Here is a 15,565-nt window from a genome sequence, read left to right as displayed (position 1 = left end):
AATTGATGCTAAGTGTGTGCTTTAGCATAGTGACCCTCCTTGTCTCACCCTCCCCAGTGCTGGGATTTCAGGCCTGTAGGGTTCCCAGGCCGCCACGAGGAAGCAAACTCAGGTCCTTGCGCTTGCCAGGCAAGCACTTAGACCGCTGAGCTATCTGCCAAGCCCAATTTTTTAAGTTTTGAAAACAAATTCTCACTAAGTTGTCCAGACAGGACTCCAACTCGTGGTCCTCCTTATCTCAGCCTCCCACGGAGCACAGGCGACAGATGTGTGTCTTCATGCCTGCCCTTGGGAAACGCGTAGTTATTCTGCAGAGCTGGGATTGAACTTGCCGGGCAAGTGCTTATTCAGCTGCACGCAGCCATTCTCAGCAAAGCACTTGCTGGGCCTGAAGATGGCTCTGTGCTCAGGCCCTCCCCGAGGCGCGGGTCCCTCCCAGCCTCTGTCCCTCAGATTATGACACGGTGCACATCTGGCATCCCAGCACTCAGGAGGTTGAGGCAGGAGGACTGGCATTAGTTCAAGGCCAGCCTAAACTATACATCAAGACCTTATCTCTAAATAAATTAACAGAAGAAAATCTGACCCTATAGAGTAGAGGAAAAACTTCAAATGTGCAGGGTCCCGAGTTTAATTCCTGGTACCACAAAAAAATAAATAAACAGAGCAGGGGCTGGGATTCTCTGAGCCACGTGTCCCCAAACAGCTCCTGGACTTGGTCCCTGCTCACATCTCAGCCCTATGACCCTTGCCAGACAGGGCCCATGTGGTGGCTTGTTCAGTACCACCCAGCCCCAGCTGTGAGGGGCACCTTTCTCTGCCCTGTCCCCACGCCCAATTCACTGGCACAGGACACTGCATTGCCAGGGACTCCAGCAGGGGGCCATGCCACCCTGCTTCAGCTCTGCCGGTGCCAAGAGCACTCAGAGCCGGGCACAGGCATGGGCAGAAGGACAGGCAGGACTTAGGTTATTTGGGGGGTGCTGGGGATCGAACCCAGAGCCTTTGTACTAAGCTACATCTGCAGCCTTTTTAAAGTTCTAGGTTCAGTGTGGTGGTGCACACCTGTAATCCCAGCACTGAGGAGGCTGAGGCAGAAGGATTGCTGCAAAATCAAGACCAGCCTGGGCTACAAAGTGAGCTCAAGTCCAACATGAACTGAACAGTGAGACCCTGTCTCAAAAATAAATAAATAGGCCGGGGAGATAGCTCAGTAGAATAAGCACTTGCCTGGCAAACGCAGGGTCCTGAGTTCAATCCCTGGTACCACAAAAAAATAAAAAATAAATAAAATTCTAAAATCTTGAGACAGGGTCACACCAAGTTTTATGCTGCCCAGGCTGGGCTCCAATTCACGACCCTCCTGCCTCAGCTTCCCCACATGCACTGCTGTGCCGGGCCTGGGTGTGGGTTTTCAAGCTTCACGTTGGTTTTCTTTGCAAGAGTCTTATCAACCACAGGCACTTCTATCAGGGACAAGAAGCAGGTGTGACACGGCCACTCTCTCCCAACCTGGACCCTATCAGGGCTCTTAATGCCCTGTCACTGCAGCCCCCAGGGACAAGGCCAGCCTCACAGCACCAGGAAGAGCCACAGCTCCGAGGAGTGTGTAAGGCTCTTGCACACCCATCAGCCTCTGTCCCCTCTTGCAGGTTCTCAGGTCTGCCCAGCCACGGGCCAAAGTCATCTCACAGATGAGTCCAGCCCAAGGTCCCTGCCCCCTCGCCCCACCCGTGCTGTCACTGTCCCCACCAGTGTTCAAACTCCAAGTCCTTCCAGCCACTTTTGATGACCCCATGCCCGAGCTGTGTCCATCTCTGGGTTCCCAAGGGCTGTTCCCTGGAGGCATCATCCACGTTGCTGTGACAGCCTCTGTGGTCCCCTGAGCGTGGCCTTTCTCTACTGAGTCCCGGGGGATGTGCTGAACACCCTGTACCCAGCTTCCTGCCCAGCCTGTGAGTGGCAGTGGGCTCTGGGCGCACCCCAGCGGGCACAGAGCCTCTGATGGCATCACGGGAGACAGCAAGGGCTCCCTCCCACCTCCTGCTGCCTCACTGGGGGCCCTGGAGTAAGAGGGCAGGGGCAGCTCCACCTCCATCTTCACCCACACAACTCCCAGCCTCGCCCTGAAGCCCCAGAAAGAGGCAGATGTAGGCAGGGACAACCCTTCCTACTTCACAGGTGGAGAAACTGAGGCAAAGACACAAGGCAATCCTCCCCATCATTTTGGTTTTGTGAGCTGGCCTCAAACTTGTGGGGACCCTCTTGCCTCAGCCTCTCCAGTGCTGGACTTAAAGGCATGCATCACCACACCTGGCTTCTCTTCAAGGCTTCATAGTGTGCACAAGGGTTATCCTGTGATCTGGCCACGCTGGGCTGGTGGCCAACTGACCCCAGACCTCCTGTACTGAGTCTGGTTTGTAACCACAGGGGATCCCTGCTTGGGGGGAGCACAAAGAAGCCTGAGTCCTGAAGGTGAGGACAGACTCTGTGGCCTGGTGGCCTCAAGGTCATTTGCAAGGCTCTAAAAATTCAGCTCTCAGCAGCTGAGGCAGGGCCCAAGTTCCAGCCCAGAAGTACTTACCTTGGCCATATCTCAAAATAAACAATAAATGAACAAGGGCTGGGGCGCGGCTCAGCATGAAGGCCGCGGGGGCAACCCGCCCCAAGGAAGGGGGCAGAGCTGGCCTTAGGTCTCCTCACGGCCGAGGGGAGTCCTTATTCCGGGCCTCGATTGCCGGGCTCGCTCCACCAGGGGGCGCCGTAAACCCGCATCCAGTGGTTGCTGCTCCGGCGGGTCTGCGCTGCGGAGCTCAAGCCCCTGCTCGGGGACACGAACGTCCCGCCCTGGGGACAGAGCCATGCTGGCCTGGCTGGTCGGGGCCGGGCGCTGAGAAGCCCACTGAGAGTCCCATGTGGCCGAGGCTGCCTTGGCCAGTGGTCACAGCCAGACGTGGCCCCAGCGGGCCGTCCGGACTGACCCCTCCGCTCCCCTTCTTGAGACAGGGTTTCACTGTGCAGTTCAGGCTGGTCCTGGACTCACCAGGTAGCCCAGCCTGGACTCAGACTCAGCAGTCCTGCCTTGGCTTCCTGAGATGTGCGCCACCACACCCAGCTCTGAGTCGGGGTGTTGTTGTTTGTTTTTAATGTATTTAGTACAGGGTCTCACTGCACACGTGGAACACCTAGCGATTCTCCTATTTTCAACCTCCCAACTGCTGGGATTTCAGGCACGCACCAGCACAGCCAGCCTCAACCGCCGGCTCAGCCCGCCCGGGCTGTGCCACACCTGCGCGGCACACCTGCACGGCACACCTGCACGGCACACTGGGGATTGAACCCAGGCACACCAGCTTTTTTTTTTTTTTTTAATTTATTTTTTTTAACATTTATTTAATTTATTGTGTGTGTGTGTGTGTGTGTGTGTGTGTGTGTGTGTGTGGCCAGCTCAGCCCACCAGGGGGCGGGGCTGGCTGGCATGTGGTGCTGGAGGATCGAACCGCGGTCCCTGTGCTTTGCCAAGCTTGTTCCAAGTAGGTGCTTTAGACCACTGAGCCATCTCTCCAGCCCCCACACCAGCTTTAATCTGCTAAACTATCCAACTGGTTTTATGACGGCCTCAAGATGCCTTCAGGGCATTTCTGGTTTGGCGCCAGTGTCTGGGTTCGAACCAGAGCACCTGGGCCTGACTGCTTTGTTTAAACAGGCACTTAAACAACTGAGCTAATGGGCAGGCCCCCTACATATGTTTTTTTTTTGTTTGTTGGTTTTGTTTTTTTTTGCGGAACCAGGGATTGAACTCAGGCCCTTGCACTTACCAGGCAAGCACTTATTCTACTGAGCTATCTCCCCGGCCCTACATTTGTTTTTAAATCTTCAAAACAAAGACAGCTTTCCACATTCCTGGGCCTAGTGTGACAGGCATTTAAGGAGGGTCCCCACCACCACCACCAAGGCTGGACTAGAAAAACTGCAGAGAAGCAGTGAGGACAGGGTGAGGGTGCCCCACGGTCCAACTTCAGCTGTAAGCAGCTGGCTGCTGGTTCTTTCCAGCTGGAGAGGAGTTGCAAACCTTGGGGTTCCCCCACCCCAGACACTGCAAAGGGGCTGCCTGAGCTAAGGACTCCCATGAATCTTCCTGAAACCTGCCACACCAACCCATCCACTCTCTTCTATTCTGGTGACAGTCCTGCCTCACCTCACTGGGATCCAAAGATAAAGCTATAGCCAAAGGTGGCGGTACACACCTGTAATCCCAGCACTCAGGAGGCTGAGGCAGGAGGCCCACAGCAAGTTCAAGACCTGCCTGAACTGCACAGCAAGACCCTGTCTCAAAAACAAACCCACAGGGGCTGGTGAGATGGCTCAGTGGTCTAAAGCACCAACTTAGAACAAGCTTAGCAAAGCACAGGGACTGCGGTTCAATCCCCCAGCACCTGAGCTGGCCCCCCCACACACATATAAATAAATAAATTAATTAAAAAAAAAAAACCCACAAACAAACCCAAACAGTAAGGATCAGCCTCGGTGGGCGTGGCTTCGGCGCCAAAGCTGTAAGCCCAGGCTGGGGAAATTGCTCAGCGGTCTAAGCGCCTGCCTGCGAAACACAAGAATCCAGGTTTGATCCCCGGTACCGCACACCGTGCCAGCCCCGAACCCCAGGCGCGCTGTGCTGGCTACCAAAACCAAGCATGGTTGGTAATCTTGTAATCGCACATTTGTAATCCCAGAACTGGGTCTGGGGAGGCTGAGACAGGAGGTTCACTCCGAGTTTGAACTGCGTAGCCAGATCCTGTACAAAAAACAATCAAAAAGAAAACCTGTAAGCCCAAGACCAGCCTGGGTTATTCAGCAAGGCCATCTCCAAACAAAGAAATTTGGCCTTGGCCTGGAATTTGGATTTCTCCCCAGAGCTCCAAGGGGCTGCAGTACCCTACGTGGTACTGCCCAATTGTGCTGGGCATGTGTTCGGTGGTAAAGCGCGTCTGGGATGCAGAGGGCCGCGCTCCTGCAGCCTCCACAACCCTCACCCTGCCCCCTGACCTTTCCGTCAGCCTGCTCATCCGAGGGGGGACGGGGTCAAGGGCGGCTGAGGCCAGGGGCAGGGTGACCCTCAGGGAGAAAGCGGCCCAGGACAACAGGCTGTCCCTGACGTGCCCTCCAGATGGCCAAAACCATCTGTGGAACCCGCATGGCCCGGGATGGCGCCCCGTGTGCAGGTGAGGACCCACGTGCAGTGAGAGTCCCACAGCAATCCTAGTGGAGGTCTCTGCTGCACATCCGGTGCGGGCCATTCCAGGGCGCTGGGAGGATGAGACAGGCGGATCTCAGGTTCAAGCCCAGCCTGGGCATGTGCCACCGCTTCTCTTGGGTGTTTCAGGGACTGATTCCATCTGTAAGATGGAAAGTGAAGACCCCTCTTCAAGCCCGCGCGGGTTCTGCGTTCGTTGCACAGCCCTCGCGCCCATGCGACGGGGGGGGCGTGGCCTCACAGACGCCGGCCCACAACGCGGGGCAGCGTGCGGTCGGCCGGCGCACTGCGTGATGACGTCACCACGGAGTTCGTCTTAAAGGCGCAGGCAGCGGCCCGCATGTCACTGCAAATGGGCCTCGCTGCGCAAGAGTGTTGAAAGCAGTGGAGCCCGGGAGAGACCCGGGTCCCGGGACCGGGGACCCGAGGCGTCGGGCAAGCCTGCCGGTCATCCGGGTGTCCCGATCGCTCCTAGCCCGGAGTGCCGGTTCCGCGTTCTGTAGAATGGGGGCGCCCGTCTCAGGAGCAGCCTCCTTGAGGAGGAAGTGATATCGCGACAGCATCGGCCCTGCCGTGCAGAAAACTCCCGCGGACCTGGAACCCGGTCTGGCCTCCGAGCGCGCGGGGCTGGGGGGTGGCGGGCTCCGCGCGTGACCGGCCGGCCTGAGGGCGGGGCCTGCCGAGCTCCGAGGCCGCCTGCGCTGGCCGCGCACCGGACGGCGAGATGGGACCGCCGTGTTAGAGCCGCCGGATCCGGTGGGCCGGGGCTCGGGGCGCGGGCTCGGGAACCCGAGGCGGGCGGCCTTGGTCGTGGCGGGCCAGGCGGTCGCCTGCCCCCGTCTGGTCGCCCGTCCCCTGTGTCGCGCCAGGTGGACTGCGCCGCGGGGCAGAGTCCGGGCTAGGGACCGAGGCGGCGGCCGCGCAGGCTGTGGCCCTCGTCGCCGCCCGCACGCGCACCTGCCACCCCGGTGCTGGGCACTCGGCGTTGGCCGCGGGGCTCTCCTCCCGGAGTGACCTTGGGCCTCAGTGCCGAGCGGTGCCTTCCGCCGCCCAGCCCTGGTGACGGGGGTTCGCTCCGCAGGGCTGCGGTAGGACATGGCTGAGCGTGACCCGCGGGGCGTCAGCCCCATGCAGCATATGGTGGCCTCGGGCGCGGGGGCCGTGGTCACTTCTCTTTTCAGTAAGAACCGGGACTGGGTGGGCGGTGGTTGGGGTCCCGAGGCAGGGGCAGCTTGGCCGGGGTCCTGTTAGGGGCCTCAGCTCTTTGTCTCCTCAGTGACGCCCCTGGACGTGGTCAAGGTCCGCCTGCAGGCCCAGCGCCCTTCAGCGGCTGGCGGTGAGTTCCTTAGGCTGGCTCCCGGGTCCACGTCTTGCACCGGGCGAGTGTGTGTATGTGTGTGTTGGGGGATGCCCTTTGGTGACTCGGGGCTTTCTTGTGTTCCAGAGCTGCCGCGTTCCTCCCGACTCTGGAGTGTGTCCTATACCAAATGTGAGTACCCGCACAGGGCACCTGCAGCGTTCTGGACCCTTGGAAACTCCATGGCGCCCTCCTGACTCCCACCTCCACCCACCCACAGGGAAGTGCCTACTGTACTGCAACAGCGTGCTGGAGCCACTCTACCTGTGCCCCAATGGTGCCCGCTGTGCCCCCTGGTTCCAGGATCCTACCCGCTTCAACGGCACCATGGTGAGGGCAGCAGGAAACCCTAAGGACTCTGTCTGGGTGGCTGTAGACCAGGCACACGCTGGGCTCAGGAAGGACTCCCTGGGGTTTCTAGTTTGCCTGAGGTGCTGGGGAGGGAGCCAGGTCTCCCTTGTGCTAGCTGCCCTCTGCACTTGAGGTTCAGCCGCAGCCTTGCCTGAGATTTTGCAGGCTAAATAGGAGTCCCTTGGGGCTGTTGAGGGAGCAGCCAGCGAGATAGCTTCTGAGGGCATCGGGTGAGCAAGCCCCAACCAGCCATCCATAGCCTTGCTCCTGTCCCTGTCCCCTTGCCAGGATGCCTTTGTGAAGATCGTGAGGCATGAGGGCACTCGCGCCCTGTGGAGCGGCCTCCCAGCCACCTTGTGAGTCCCCAGCCTGCTGTCCCTACCGTGTAGGCCAGCTGGGAGGTAAGGGGCACACTGGAAGGTGTGTGACCCCCTCTGGCGTCCTGTTCACTGTCCCTGCTACCAGGGTGATGACCGTGCCAGCCACTGCCATCTACTTCACAGCCTACGATCAGCTCAAGGCCTTCCTGCATCGGCGATCCCTGGCCTCCAACATCTGGGCGCCCATGGTGGCTGGCGCGCTAGCCCGCTGTGAGCAGACCCGGCCTATCCATTCCCTCACCTTTCCCCGCCTCTGCTACCTAAGGTTGGGCATAACAGAATGGGACCTGTGCCTGACCCTTCCCTGTCCCCCCAGTGGGCACTGTGACTGTGGTCAGCCCCCTGGAGCTCTTGCGGACCAAGCTGCAGGCCCGGCACGTGTCCTATGGCGAGCTCAGCGCTTGTATACGTACTGCTGTGGCGCAGGGTGGCTGGCGCTCACTGTGGCTGGGCTGGGGCCCCACCGCCCTCCGTGATGTGCCCTTCTCAGGTGGGGACGGAGACCCTGGAGAGTGAGGGATGTGGAGGGAGGCACTGGGTGATTGAGGGGACCTAGCCTTTCAGTAGCAGAGTCTGTGGCCAATCCTGGCTGTGTCCCAGCCGCTTCTTTGAGCCTGGGTCTGCTGGGGCCTGGACACTGCCCTGGGACAGTGTGGTGGTGGTGGCGTGCAAGCGCAGGCCACCAAGACCTGCCTCACGGGTTTGGCTGTCCAGCACTGTATTGGTTCAACTACGAGCTGCTGAGGAGCTGGCTATGCGGCCCCCATATCCAGGACCAGACGTCTGTGGGAGCCAGCTTTGTGGCTGGTGGCATCTCAGGGACTGTGAGTGACTGGGGGCCTGAGGGGAGAGGTACCCCCATGCAGCAAGGCACTGGGTGGCCTGGGAGCTGGGACAGAAAAGCTCCACCCCCATCCCTAGGTGGCTGCCGCCCTCACCTTGCCCTTCGATGTGGTGAAAACTCAGCGGCAGGTGGCACTGGGGACTGTAGAAGCTGTGAGAGGTGAGCTGGGGTGGGCGGGGGGTGGGGGGTGGGCGGGGTGTGAGGCAGGTCCCCCTGCACACCTCCTGTCCAACCCCAAACCCAACTGCAGTGAGACCACCCCGTGCTGACTCCACTTGGCTGCTGCTGCGGAGAATCCGGGCCCAGTCAGGCACTAGGGGCCTCTTTGCAGGTACTTGTGTGTTCCCGTGTTTGTGTTTGTGTGTGTATGTGTGTGTGTGTCCATCCGTGTGTGTCCATGGATACAGGTCTGTGTCCACGTTTCCCATCTGTGTCTGCACACGTGTCTGTCCTCATACACCTGGGCATATGCTCTGCCTTTCCCTGATCCTGCACTGCCCACCAGGCTTCCTCCCGAGGGTCATCAAGGCCGCGCCCTCCTGCGCCATCATGATCAGTACCTACGAGTTTGGCAAAAGCTTCTTCCAGAGGCTTAACCGGGAGCAGCGGCTGGGCCACTGAAGTTTGTGCTGAGTGCTGGGCCAGTGCCTTACCCGTTCCCGCGGGGTACCCTGTCCCTGTCGCCGGACTGAGGCCTTCCTACCACCCACACCCCCAAGCTCAAGACCAGTCTTCCCCACCCACCACCCCCTGCCAGCCCTGGTGTTTACTGCCCCAACACCTGTGTCCCGCTTGTTCAGTCTCTTGTCTAAAAGATGATGATGAACTTCTGTGTTGAGCCTGTGCTTCACCTTCCTGGGGAACAGCCAGCTCGGGGTGGGAAGGAACCCCTGTGGCAGTGACGGCCCAAGTGGCCCCGTGAAGAAGCCTTGTAGCAGGTGTTGTGGTGAATGCCTACCATCCCAGCACTCTGGGAGGCTGAAGCAGTAGGACTGCAAGTCGGAGCTCAGCCTGGGCAACTTAAAGAGGCTGACTGAGACCCCATTTCAGAAATGACAGACGCAGCGCTGTGTGTGCCCTTTGTTAGTCCCAGGCAGTATGCACATGAGCCCCCGCTTCTTAGGCAGCGTAGGGTTGGGGTGAGGACCTGGGCTTGGGGGACAGGTGAGCCCCCTGGCAGTGTGGTCTCATTGACTCAGCCCTGTGAGTCCTGAAGGGTCCTGAAGGAGGCCTCTTTCAGCTGTACCCTGGCCCAAGGGACAGGTTTGCAAAATGGGCTGTGGCTACCTCCTGTCCCTGGCAGGTTGTGTCCCCACTGCCCAGCATCAGGATAACTCCAGAGGCCCAGCCAGCCTGCCACATCGTCAGGGAACCACAGACCAGGCTGCCCTCTGTCCTCTGGTTTTTATTTGTTGGACCCTTGGCTCCCACGTGGGGCTGAGCAAGGCTGGTTCTGGGGTGCCAGGCAGACAGGACGCAGGCAACGGGCTGAGCGCTAGCTCCCAAGGGTGAATGGTGGATCAGCTGAGCGGCTGGCCAGGCCCCAGGGCCACCAGGAAGAGGAGTGGCTGCCTGGGGTCCCTGGTGCCCCTGGCCTCTGTTCCTCTTGAGGTGGAAAGCTGAGGCGACATGGTCTCCCCAGTGCCCCTTGCCAAGGCCAGTGGGCACCATTCTTGGGAGTGAGAGCTGCACAGGTGGTGCTTCCCGCACTCAGCTGGGGCTCAGGGCTGGGCTGCCCTCGGGGCTGTCGCTCACCAGGCATTCGTTGGACTTGAAGCTTGCCAGGGACTTGCAGCTGGGGATGGAGGCCAGGGAGCCGCAGAGGCCCAGCATGGAGGGTGTGGGGTCCTTCCCTGGGGAGAGAGCACAAGTGAGCCCCGCCCGGGCAGGTGGGCAGGGAGGGGCCGTCCTCAGCGCTGCTCTCCAGGCCGCGTGAGGTAGGGACACTATGCAGTCAGTCCATCTCCTGAGGCTCAGCCCTCTGCTCATTTATTAAATGCATGGGGAGCACGATTCCAATCCAGACATGGGGAACACAGCAGACACACAGTCCCTGCCCTCTTGGAGCTCACAGTCTCAGGGACAAACACACGGTCAATGAGCAGTGTGGCGGGTCCGTGCTCATGGCCTGCCTGGCCCCAGGAGGTGTAGGGTCATCCAGGGCAGCATGGTTATAAAAAGGAGCGTGAGGCTTGGGGACAGCTAGGGCAGGGAGGCTGGAGCAAGGGCAACAAGACGCATGCGCGTTAAGTGCCAAAAGCCTGCCTCTGATCAAAGCGGACCACTAGTGTGGCTCTGAGCTCCCTGACAGCTAAAGGAAAGGGGAAACAGGGTCAGGCAGGGTCACCATTAGAGCAGCTGGATGGGGCTGGGTGGCCGTGGGGAACACGTGTGGGGCTCACAGCTGCACAGCGGAAGGGCCACGCAGGGGATCACCGTGGGCTCTCTCCCACCAGGCCCGGGTGAGGCTCACCGATGGGGCCCCAGGGCTCCTCATCCCGCTTGCCCTCCCCCAGGCGCTGGGAACCGGAGCTTAGGCTGGCCTCGGCGGACAGTGGCTCGCTGTTCAGGAAGCTGTGTCTGTGGGGCGGGGGGAAAGGGTGCGGTGGGGCCAGCCCTTCTGGAGATCCCTCCCCCAGCTGCTGGCCCAACCAGCTGCGCTTGTGCTCACCTCCGGTAGAGCTTGGGGTTGCTAGGGCCCTCGGTGCCATTGAGCGTCCCCAGCGAGGGCCACTGGTTGACCAGGGGCGTGGTGAGCTCCTTGGATCCCTGAGCCAGGGGGCCATGGTCACCCGGGATCAGACCTGTCCTGGGAAGGGCATGGTGTGGGTGGACGGGCATGTGGGAGGGCAGGGGCTGGTGGAGCGCAAGGTCCCCGGGTGATGGTGTGAAGAAGGCAGGGGCCCTGGGGGCCCACGGGTGTGGGACGCTGGCCTGCGGCCGGGAGTCCTGAGGTGGCAGTATGGTGAGGGTGTCAAGAATGGTGTGGTTTGTGGGGCCCGGCCGAGGGCAGGGCTCACAGCTGCTCCTGTAGCTCCAGGATGACCCCCTCCAGCTCACGCTTCTCGCGCTGGTTCTGGGCTGCAGCCTCCTCCAGCTGCTGCTGTAGCCGCCGGTTCTCGGCCTCCAGGTCCTTCAGCTGCGACTCGCGCAGGCGCACCAGCTCCTCCAGGTAGCCCTGCGGGGCGGCAACTTGCGCTCAGTTCCTATGAATCCCCACTTCCCGCGGGCCATTTTCCAGGACTCCCACCTCCACCCCACTCCCCACCCCTCGCTTCCCGCGAGCCTCTCCACTGCGCTCACTTTCTGAGCATAGACGATGCGGAACTTCTGCTCCATCTTGTGCCACTTGCTGTACCAGCTGTCCTCATCGGTGACGAGAGGCAGGTAGGGGTGCTCTGGCGAGTTGTCCTCACTCGTGCTGCTCTCAGCACTGTGCCGCTCCTCGTCGTCAGTCAGATAGTCGTAGCTGGGAGGAGGGTGGGCCAGGTGTCAGGTCTGCGCCTCTAAAGCACCTCCCGTCCCCCTCACATCTGCTGGCGAGAGCTCACCTCTGGGTGAACTTCATGTAGGGCGTATAGTCGATGACCACAGGCGTCTTCCCGTCCAGGACCTCGCCCTTTAAGCAGAAGCTGGCAGGGGAGTGGCATGTTGGCAGGTGTGGAAGTGAGTCCCCCCTCCCCCTGCCGGCCCCTGCAGACCCACCTGAAATCAATGGCGCTCAGCCCGATCAGCATCCCTATGAGCACAGTGGCCTCTTCTCGCAGCATGATGGCCCCCGAGTCATAGAAGCGCCTGGGGGACAGGACGTGGGGCGCTGACCGGCAACCCCAGGCTTCTCCGTGCTGCTCCTCTTGCAGTAAATCTTGCCTGCCCCAGGACCGGCTCAGGCCGGTGGCTCGTGACCCTTGCCCACTACAACGGTATCCTCTTAATTACCCTCCTCAAGCTGGTCTGTAGCCTCAGGCAGCAAGACTGAGTCCTTAGTGCTGGGATGCAGTGGCACGCGGGAAATGAGGTGGGGACAGGGACAGGAGGCAGCCAGGACATCAGAATGGCCCTGGCCACGTGGGGAGGGGAACAGCTGTGCCAACGCTGTTAAGTTCCACCCACGACCCCGCCCCAGGAACCAACACCCCCGTGGGGACTCTGCTCTGGGAACAAGCACCGATTCCGGGCGTCCTGTGGAGGGCGAGGGCTACTGTGACCGTGGGGCGAGTCCACGAGTAGGGCACCTTGCAGGGCGTTTCCCGGAGTTCTAGGTGTGCATGGTGGGTCTGGGGGCGGGGGCCGCAGGGGATAAGGCGGGTGCGGGCTCAAGGCCCCAAGGTGATGGGGGAGCGGCGGCTGACCTGGTGGTGCGCGCGTCCCGCACAGCCGTGGTGATGTACTCCGACATGCGCTTCTCCATGAGGGCCACCCGGATCCACGCCCGGCCCTGGAAGGCACCAGCGCCCTCAGGCCCATGGGTCCCAGGGGCGGCGCCCCGCCCCACCGGCCAGTACCTCACCTTGGCCCGCGCCGTGCCGATGTTCTCCATGCTCTCGATGCTGCTCACACAGTTGTTAGGCACCTTGCTGCAGGCCAGACGGATGTAATCCCAGAAGCCGCGCTGCCCGTCCGAGCTGAACCAGCTGGCGGGCCCTGCTGGGGCACAGGCTGAGCCAGGGCACCAGCCGCTCAGCGGCGGGGCGGGGCGGGGCGGGGCGCAGCGCGCCCACCCGCCCCTGCGCATGCACGCGCCCCTCCCAACTCCAGGCCCGGGAAGGGTGCGCACGCGGGCACGAACCAGGCCCACCTTTGAAGCGGTGGCTCAGAATCTGCTCCAGGATGGCTGCGAAGTTAACAAATTCCTCGGAGGAGTCATCGATGGGCTCAGCCGTGTACTTCTCTAGAAGGGTTTTCACCGAGAACCTGGGGACAGGAATAGAGACTGCTATGGGTGAGGCCCTGGAACCAGGTCAGAGCACCGGGTGGTCTCAACAGAGAGGGGACTGGGGCAGAGGAGGGGTCACCAGAACAGGGATAAGGCAAGGATTCAGGAGACTGGGGACTTCGGACATGCCACCCCACATGGAGGGACAGGGCAGGTGGGCAAGGGTGACAGACTGATGGATACAGTTGGTGTCTGGAGAGGGGACAGGCAGAGAAAGGAAGATTGTGGTCAGGGTAGAGAGGGAATGAACTCTAAGCAGAAGGTGCTAGCTGTCCCCAGGCCACTCTCAGAATGGTGCCAGCCCAGGTGGAAGTCAGAACCTCGTGGACCCAGAAGCTGGCAGCTGCCTGTGCCAACGCTGCCTCTTCACGTTCCATTCCCGAGGAATGGGGTACCCTATGCCAGGGTATGAGCTGGCACTGGGCACATGGCATGTGGGCACATGTGGGTGGCCAGGTGGCCTTCGGCTCACAGTCATCTCTTTCCCGCTTTCCTCCCCAGCTCAGCTGCCCACATGCCAGCTGTCCAGAGCTGGACCTAAGCCCCAGGCAGGGAGGAGGTGGATCTGACATGGCAGAGGTGTTTGGAGGGCCCTCTGAAGGAAGGTCGTGGGGGTACACAAGTGGCGCCCGCCCTGACCCAGCCCAGGCCTCCTGCTCCCTCTGCAGTGGCCACCCCTGCAGTTTCTGCAGTTCTCTCTAACTGGGGTGGGCCATGGAGGGTACCCACTCTGGCCCTGTTGTGGTGCCTGGGATCTTGGTGCTGCCCTCTGTGTGTCAGCCCTGTGGCATACCCGACCCCGTGTGGTGTGTGTCCCCGTGTCCTCCTCTACTTCCACTTTTCAGAGCAGGAGACTGAGGGTCCCTGAGCATCTCTGAGGTCCTGCTACAGAGGTGGGTGCCATGGGGAAGGGTCTTCTGAGGCTCCCGAGGTCCCACCTTCCCTCTGGGCTCTGATGGGTCTGGCCTGAGCTGGCGGAGGGTGTGGCAGTTGGGGAGGTGCACACCCCAGCGGGGCAGGCAGGCAGAAGTGGAGGCTGTCCATTGGGGCTGGGCCTGGTTTTGAGGAGCTAGGCCACCTCAAGGAGTCTCATGCAGGGCATTATCGGGGTTCCACAATCCCTCAGTGATTTCATTGAGCCTGATGGGGCTGGGCATCAGGGAGGTTAGCTACCAACTGTCCTGGGGAGCCCCACTGGGTGCTCCCTGTTAGGAGATGCGCAGGCTGCTGCGGGTTACCATGGAGATGGGAGGCTAGGGCCCAGGGGAGCCGCGGCCTGCTAAAGGGAGCTGTTCTGGGAGCCAGCGGTGTGGAGAATCACGTGACATGATGAGGCGGCAGGGCCCCCGGGGTTTCTGGGCTTTGTCATATCCCCAACCCCCAAACTATGTCCCCCACCCCCAGCTCCAAGCCACTTCCGGTCCAGGGAGCCTCAGCTTCTCCAGCCCAGGCCTAAGTGAGTCCCCTCCCCGCACTCAGGAGGTCAAAGCCAGAGAGGGGCAGGAAGGTGTCATGGGGACAGGACTGGACTAGGCCCCTCTGCGCCGGGCCATGACTGCTCCTGGCCAAAGCTTTTATGGATAAAATGGATGTGATGAACGGTTGAGGCCCATGGTAATGAGATTTGCCCCACATCTCACAGCCAATAACCAAAAGCACCGCTAAAAACTATCACGTTGGTCCCCAGGCAGGGGCCTTCTGAAAGGGCTAGGGGCACAATTAGCTGGGTTTCACCAGCTCTCACGGTCGCATTCCAGGGCTGTGCACCCAGCACCCTGCCAGGCCCTGGGATGCAATGGCTGGGCAGACACCGTAAGGTTTCGATGTCCCCGGAAGCTGGCACGGGTTTTGGGAGGCAAGAGCCGGGAGCTGGGCCATCAGGTGGGCACCAGCTCCTGGGAGAAGGAACAGGGCTGAGGCAGGCGGACAGCTCAGCAGAGGGCAGCAGCCCTAGGACCAGGATCCCCCAGAGAAGGCCGCAGGCTCGGAGGGACTGGGCGGCCAGGCTCCCCGCCGCCTGGGAAAGGACAGGATCCTCGGGTCGCTGCAGGCGAGGATGTCGCGGCCTGGGTGGTCCACCCCGGGACCGTGGCTCTGCCCACCCCTTCACAGGGACGGCTGCCCAGCCCGCAGGCCCTGGCTCGCGCTGCGCGGAAGGACCCGGGCCCACGGGCGGCGAGCCCTCAAGGCGCGTCCCCGCGGTGTCACTTCCTGGTGTCGCAGGAAGCCAGGCGCGACCACCGCCGCAGCCCGGAGGCAGGCTAGGGGTCGGGGGAGTCGCGCCCGCGCACCTCCCCGTGCCGCCCCCAGTCCCGCGTCCCCTGCGTCGCCCCGGCCTGGCTCCCGCGCACCTGCACACGGTGATGAGGTTCCTGCGCTCCACCGCCACGTTGCGCGAGGACGCCTTTTTGGAGGAGAGCCCCAGCGCCATGGTGGTCGGGACTAG

General features: G+C 61.4%; 2 protein-coding genes across 7 annotated transcripts; one reads left to right on the top strand and one right to left on the bottom strand.

The window, feature by feature from the left end:
• The first annotated feature begins 5,565 nt into the window (after window positions 1–5,565).
• Slc25a39 (solute carrier family 25 member 39) lies at window positions 5,566–9,015 on the top strand. 3 transcript variants are annotated; one of them, XM_023718186.1, is made up of 12 exons: window positions 5,566–5,855; window positions 6,333–6,431; window positions 6,528–6,587; window positions 6,696–6,740; window positions 6,829–6,938; window positions 7,248–7,315; window positions 7,425–7,549; window positions 7,656–7,829; window positions 8,054–8,163; window positions 8,261–8,342; window positions 8,434–8,514; window positions 8,689–9,015. In XM_023718186.1, the coding sequence occupies exons 2-12, from the start codon at window positions 6,347–6,349 to the stop codon at window positions 8,802–8,804; spliced, it is 1,056 nt and encodes a 351-aa protein (XP_023573954.1). In that variant the 5' UTR covers window positions 5,566–5,855; window positions 6,333–6,346; the 3' UTR covers window positions 8,805–9,015. The 3 variants fall into 3 exon arrangements, with proteins under 3 accessions (XP_023573954.1, XP_023573955.1, XP_023573956.1); XM_023718187.1 differs by lacking the exon at window positions 5,566–5,855 and adding an exon at window positions 5,873–6,007; XM_023718188.1 differs by lacking the exon at window positions 5,566–5,855 and adding an exon at window positions 6,023–6,120.
• A 577-nt stretch (window positions 9,016–9,592) lies between these two features.
• On the bottom strand, window positions 9,593–15,559 carry Rundc3a (RUN domain containing 3A). Of its 4 annotated transcripts, none has more exons than XM_023718049.1 (10): window positions 15,471–15,559; window positions 12,982–13,097; window positions 12,694–12,827; window positions 12,536–12,621; window positions 11,889–11,978; window positions 11,735–11,815; window positions 11,487–11,652; window positions 11,204–11,361; window positions 10,855–10,992; window positions 9,593–10,036 (listed from the first exon to the last, which is right to left on the bottom strand). In XM_023718049.1, exons 1-10 carry the CDS (start codon window positions 15,548–15,550, stop codon window positions 9,679–9,681), a joined length of 1,407 nt encoding a protein of 468 aa, XP_023573817.1. In that variant the 5' UTR covers window positions 15,551–15,559; the 3' UTR covers window positions 9,593–9,678. The 4 variants fall into 4 exon arrangements, with proteins under 4 accessions (XP_023573817.1, XP_023573820.1, XP_023573819.1 ...); XM_023718050.1 differs by lacking the exon at window positions 9,593–10,036 and adding an exon at window positions 10,563–10,763 and having other exon boundaries at window positions 12,694–12,842; XM_023718052.1 differs by lacking the exon at window positions 15,471–15,559 and having other exon boundaries at window positions 12,694–12,760; window positions 12,982–13,055.
• Between the last annotated feature and the right edge of the window lie 6 nt (window positions 15,560–15,565).

This window comes from Octodon degus, unplaced genomic scaffold (assembly GCF_000260255.1).
Source record: "Octodon degus isolate 3935 unplaced genomic scaffold, OctDeg1.0 scaffold00056, whole genome shotgun sequence".
NCBI classification, from domain to species: Eukaryota; Metazoa; Chordata; class Mammalia; order Rodentia; family Octodontidae; genus Octodon; species Octodon degus.
Note: the sequence above shows the minus strand (reverse complement) of the source record. Positions and strands in the feature narration are given on the sequence as shown.

Bases quoted from the DNA above. Each gene is read 5' to 3' on its own strand.
- Rundc3a (XM_023718049.1), bottom strand. From the start codon at position 15,550: ATGGCGCTGGGGCTCTCCTCCAAAAAGGCGTCCTCGCGCAACGTGGCG. The intron at 11,979-12,535 runs GTCAGCCGCCGC...CCTGTCCCCCAG, and splicing joins CGGGACGCGCGCACCACCAG to GCGCTTCTATGACTCGGGGG. The intron at 10,037-10,854 runs GTGAGCACAAGC...CTCTCTCCCCAG, and splicing joins AACCCCAAGCTCTACCGGAG to GGAAGGACCCCACACCCTCC.
- Slc25a39 (XM_023718186.1), top strand. From the start codon at position 6,347: ATGGCTGAGCGTGACCCGCGGGGCGTCAGCCCCATGCAGCATATGGTG. The intron at 7,550-7,655 runs GTGAGCAGACCC...CTGTCCCCCCAG, and splicing joins GGCTGGCGCGCTAGCCCGCT to TGGGCACTGTGACTGTGGTC. The intron at 8,343-8,433 runs GTGAGCTGGGGT...ACCCAACTGCAG, and splicing joins GACTGTAGAAGCTGTGAGAG to TGAGACCACCCCGTGCTGAC.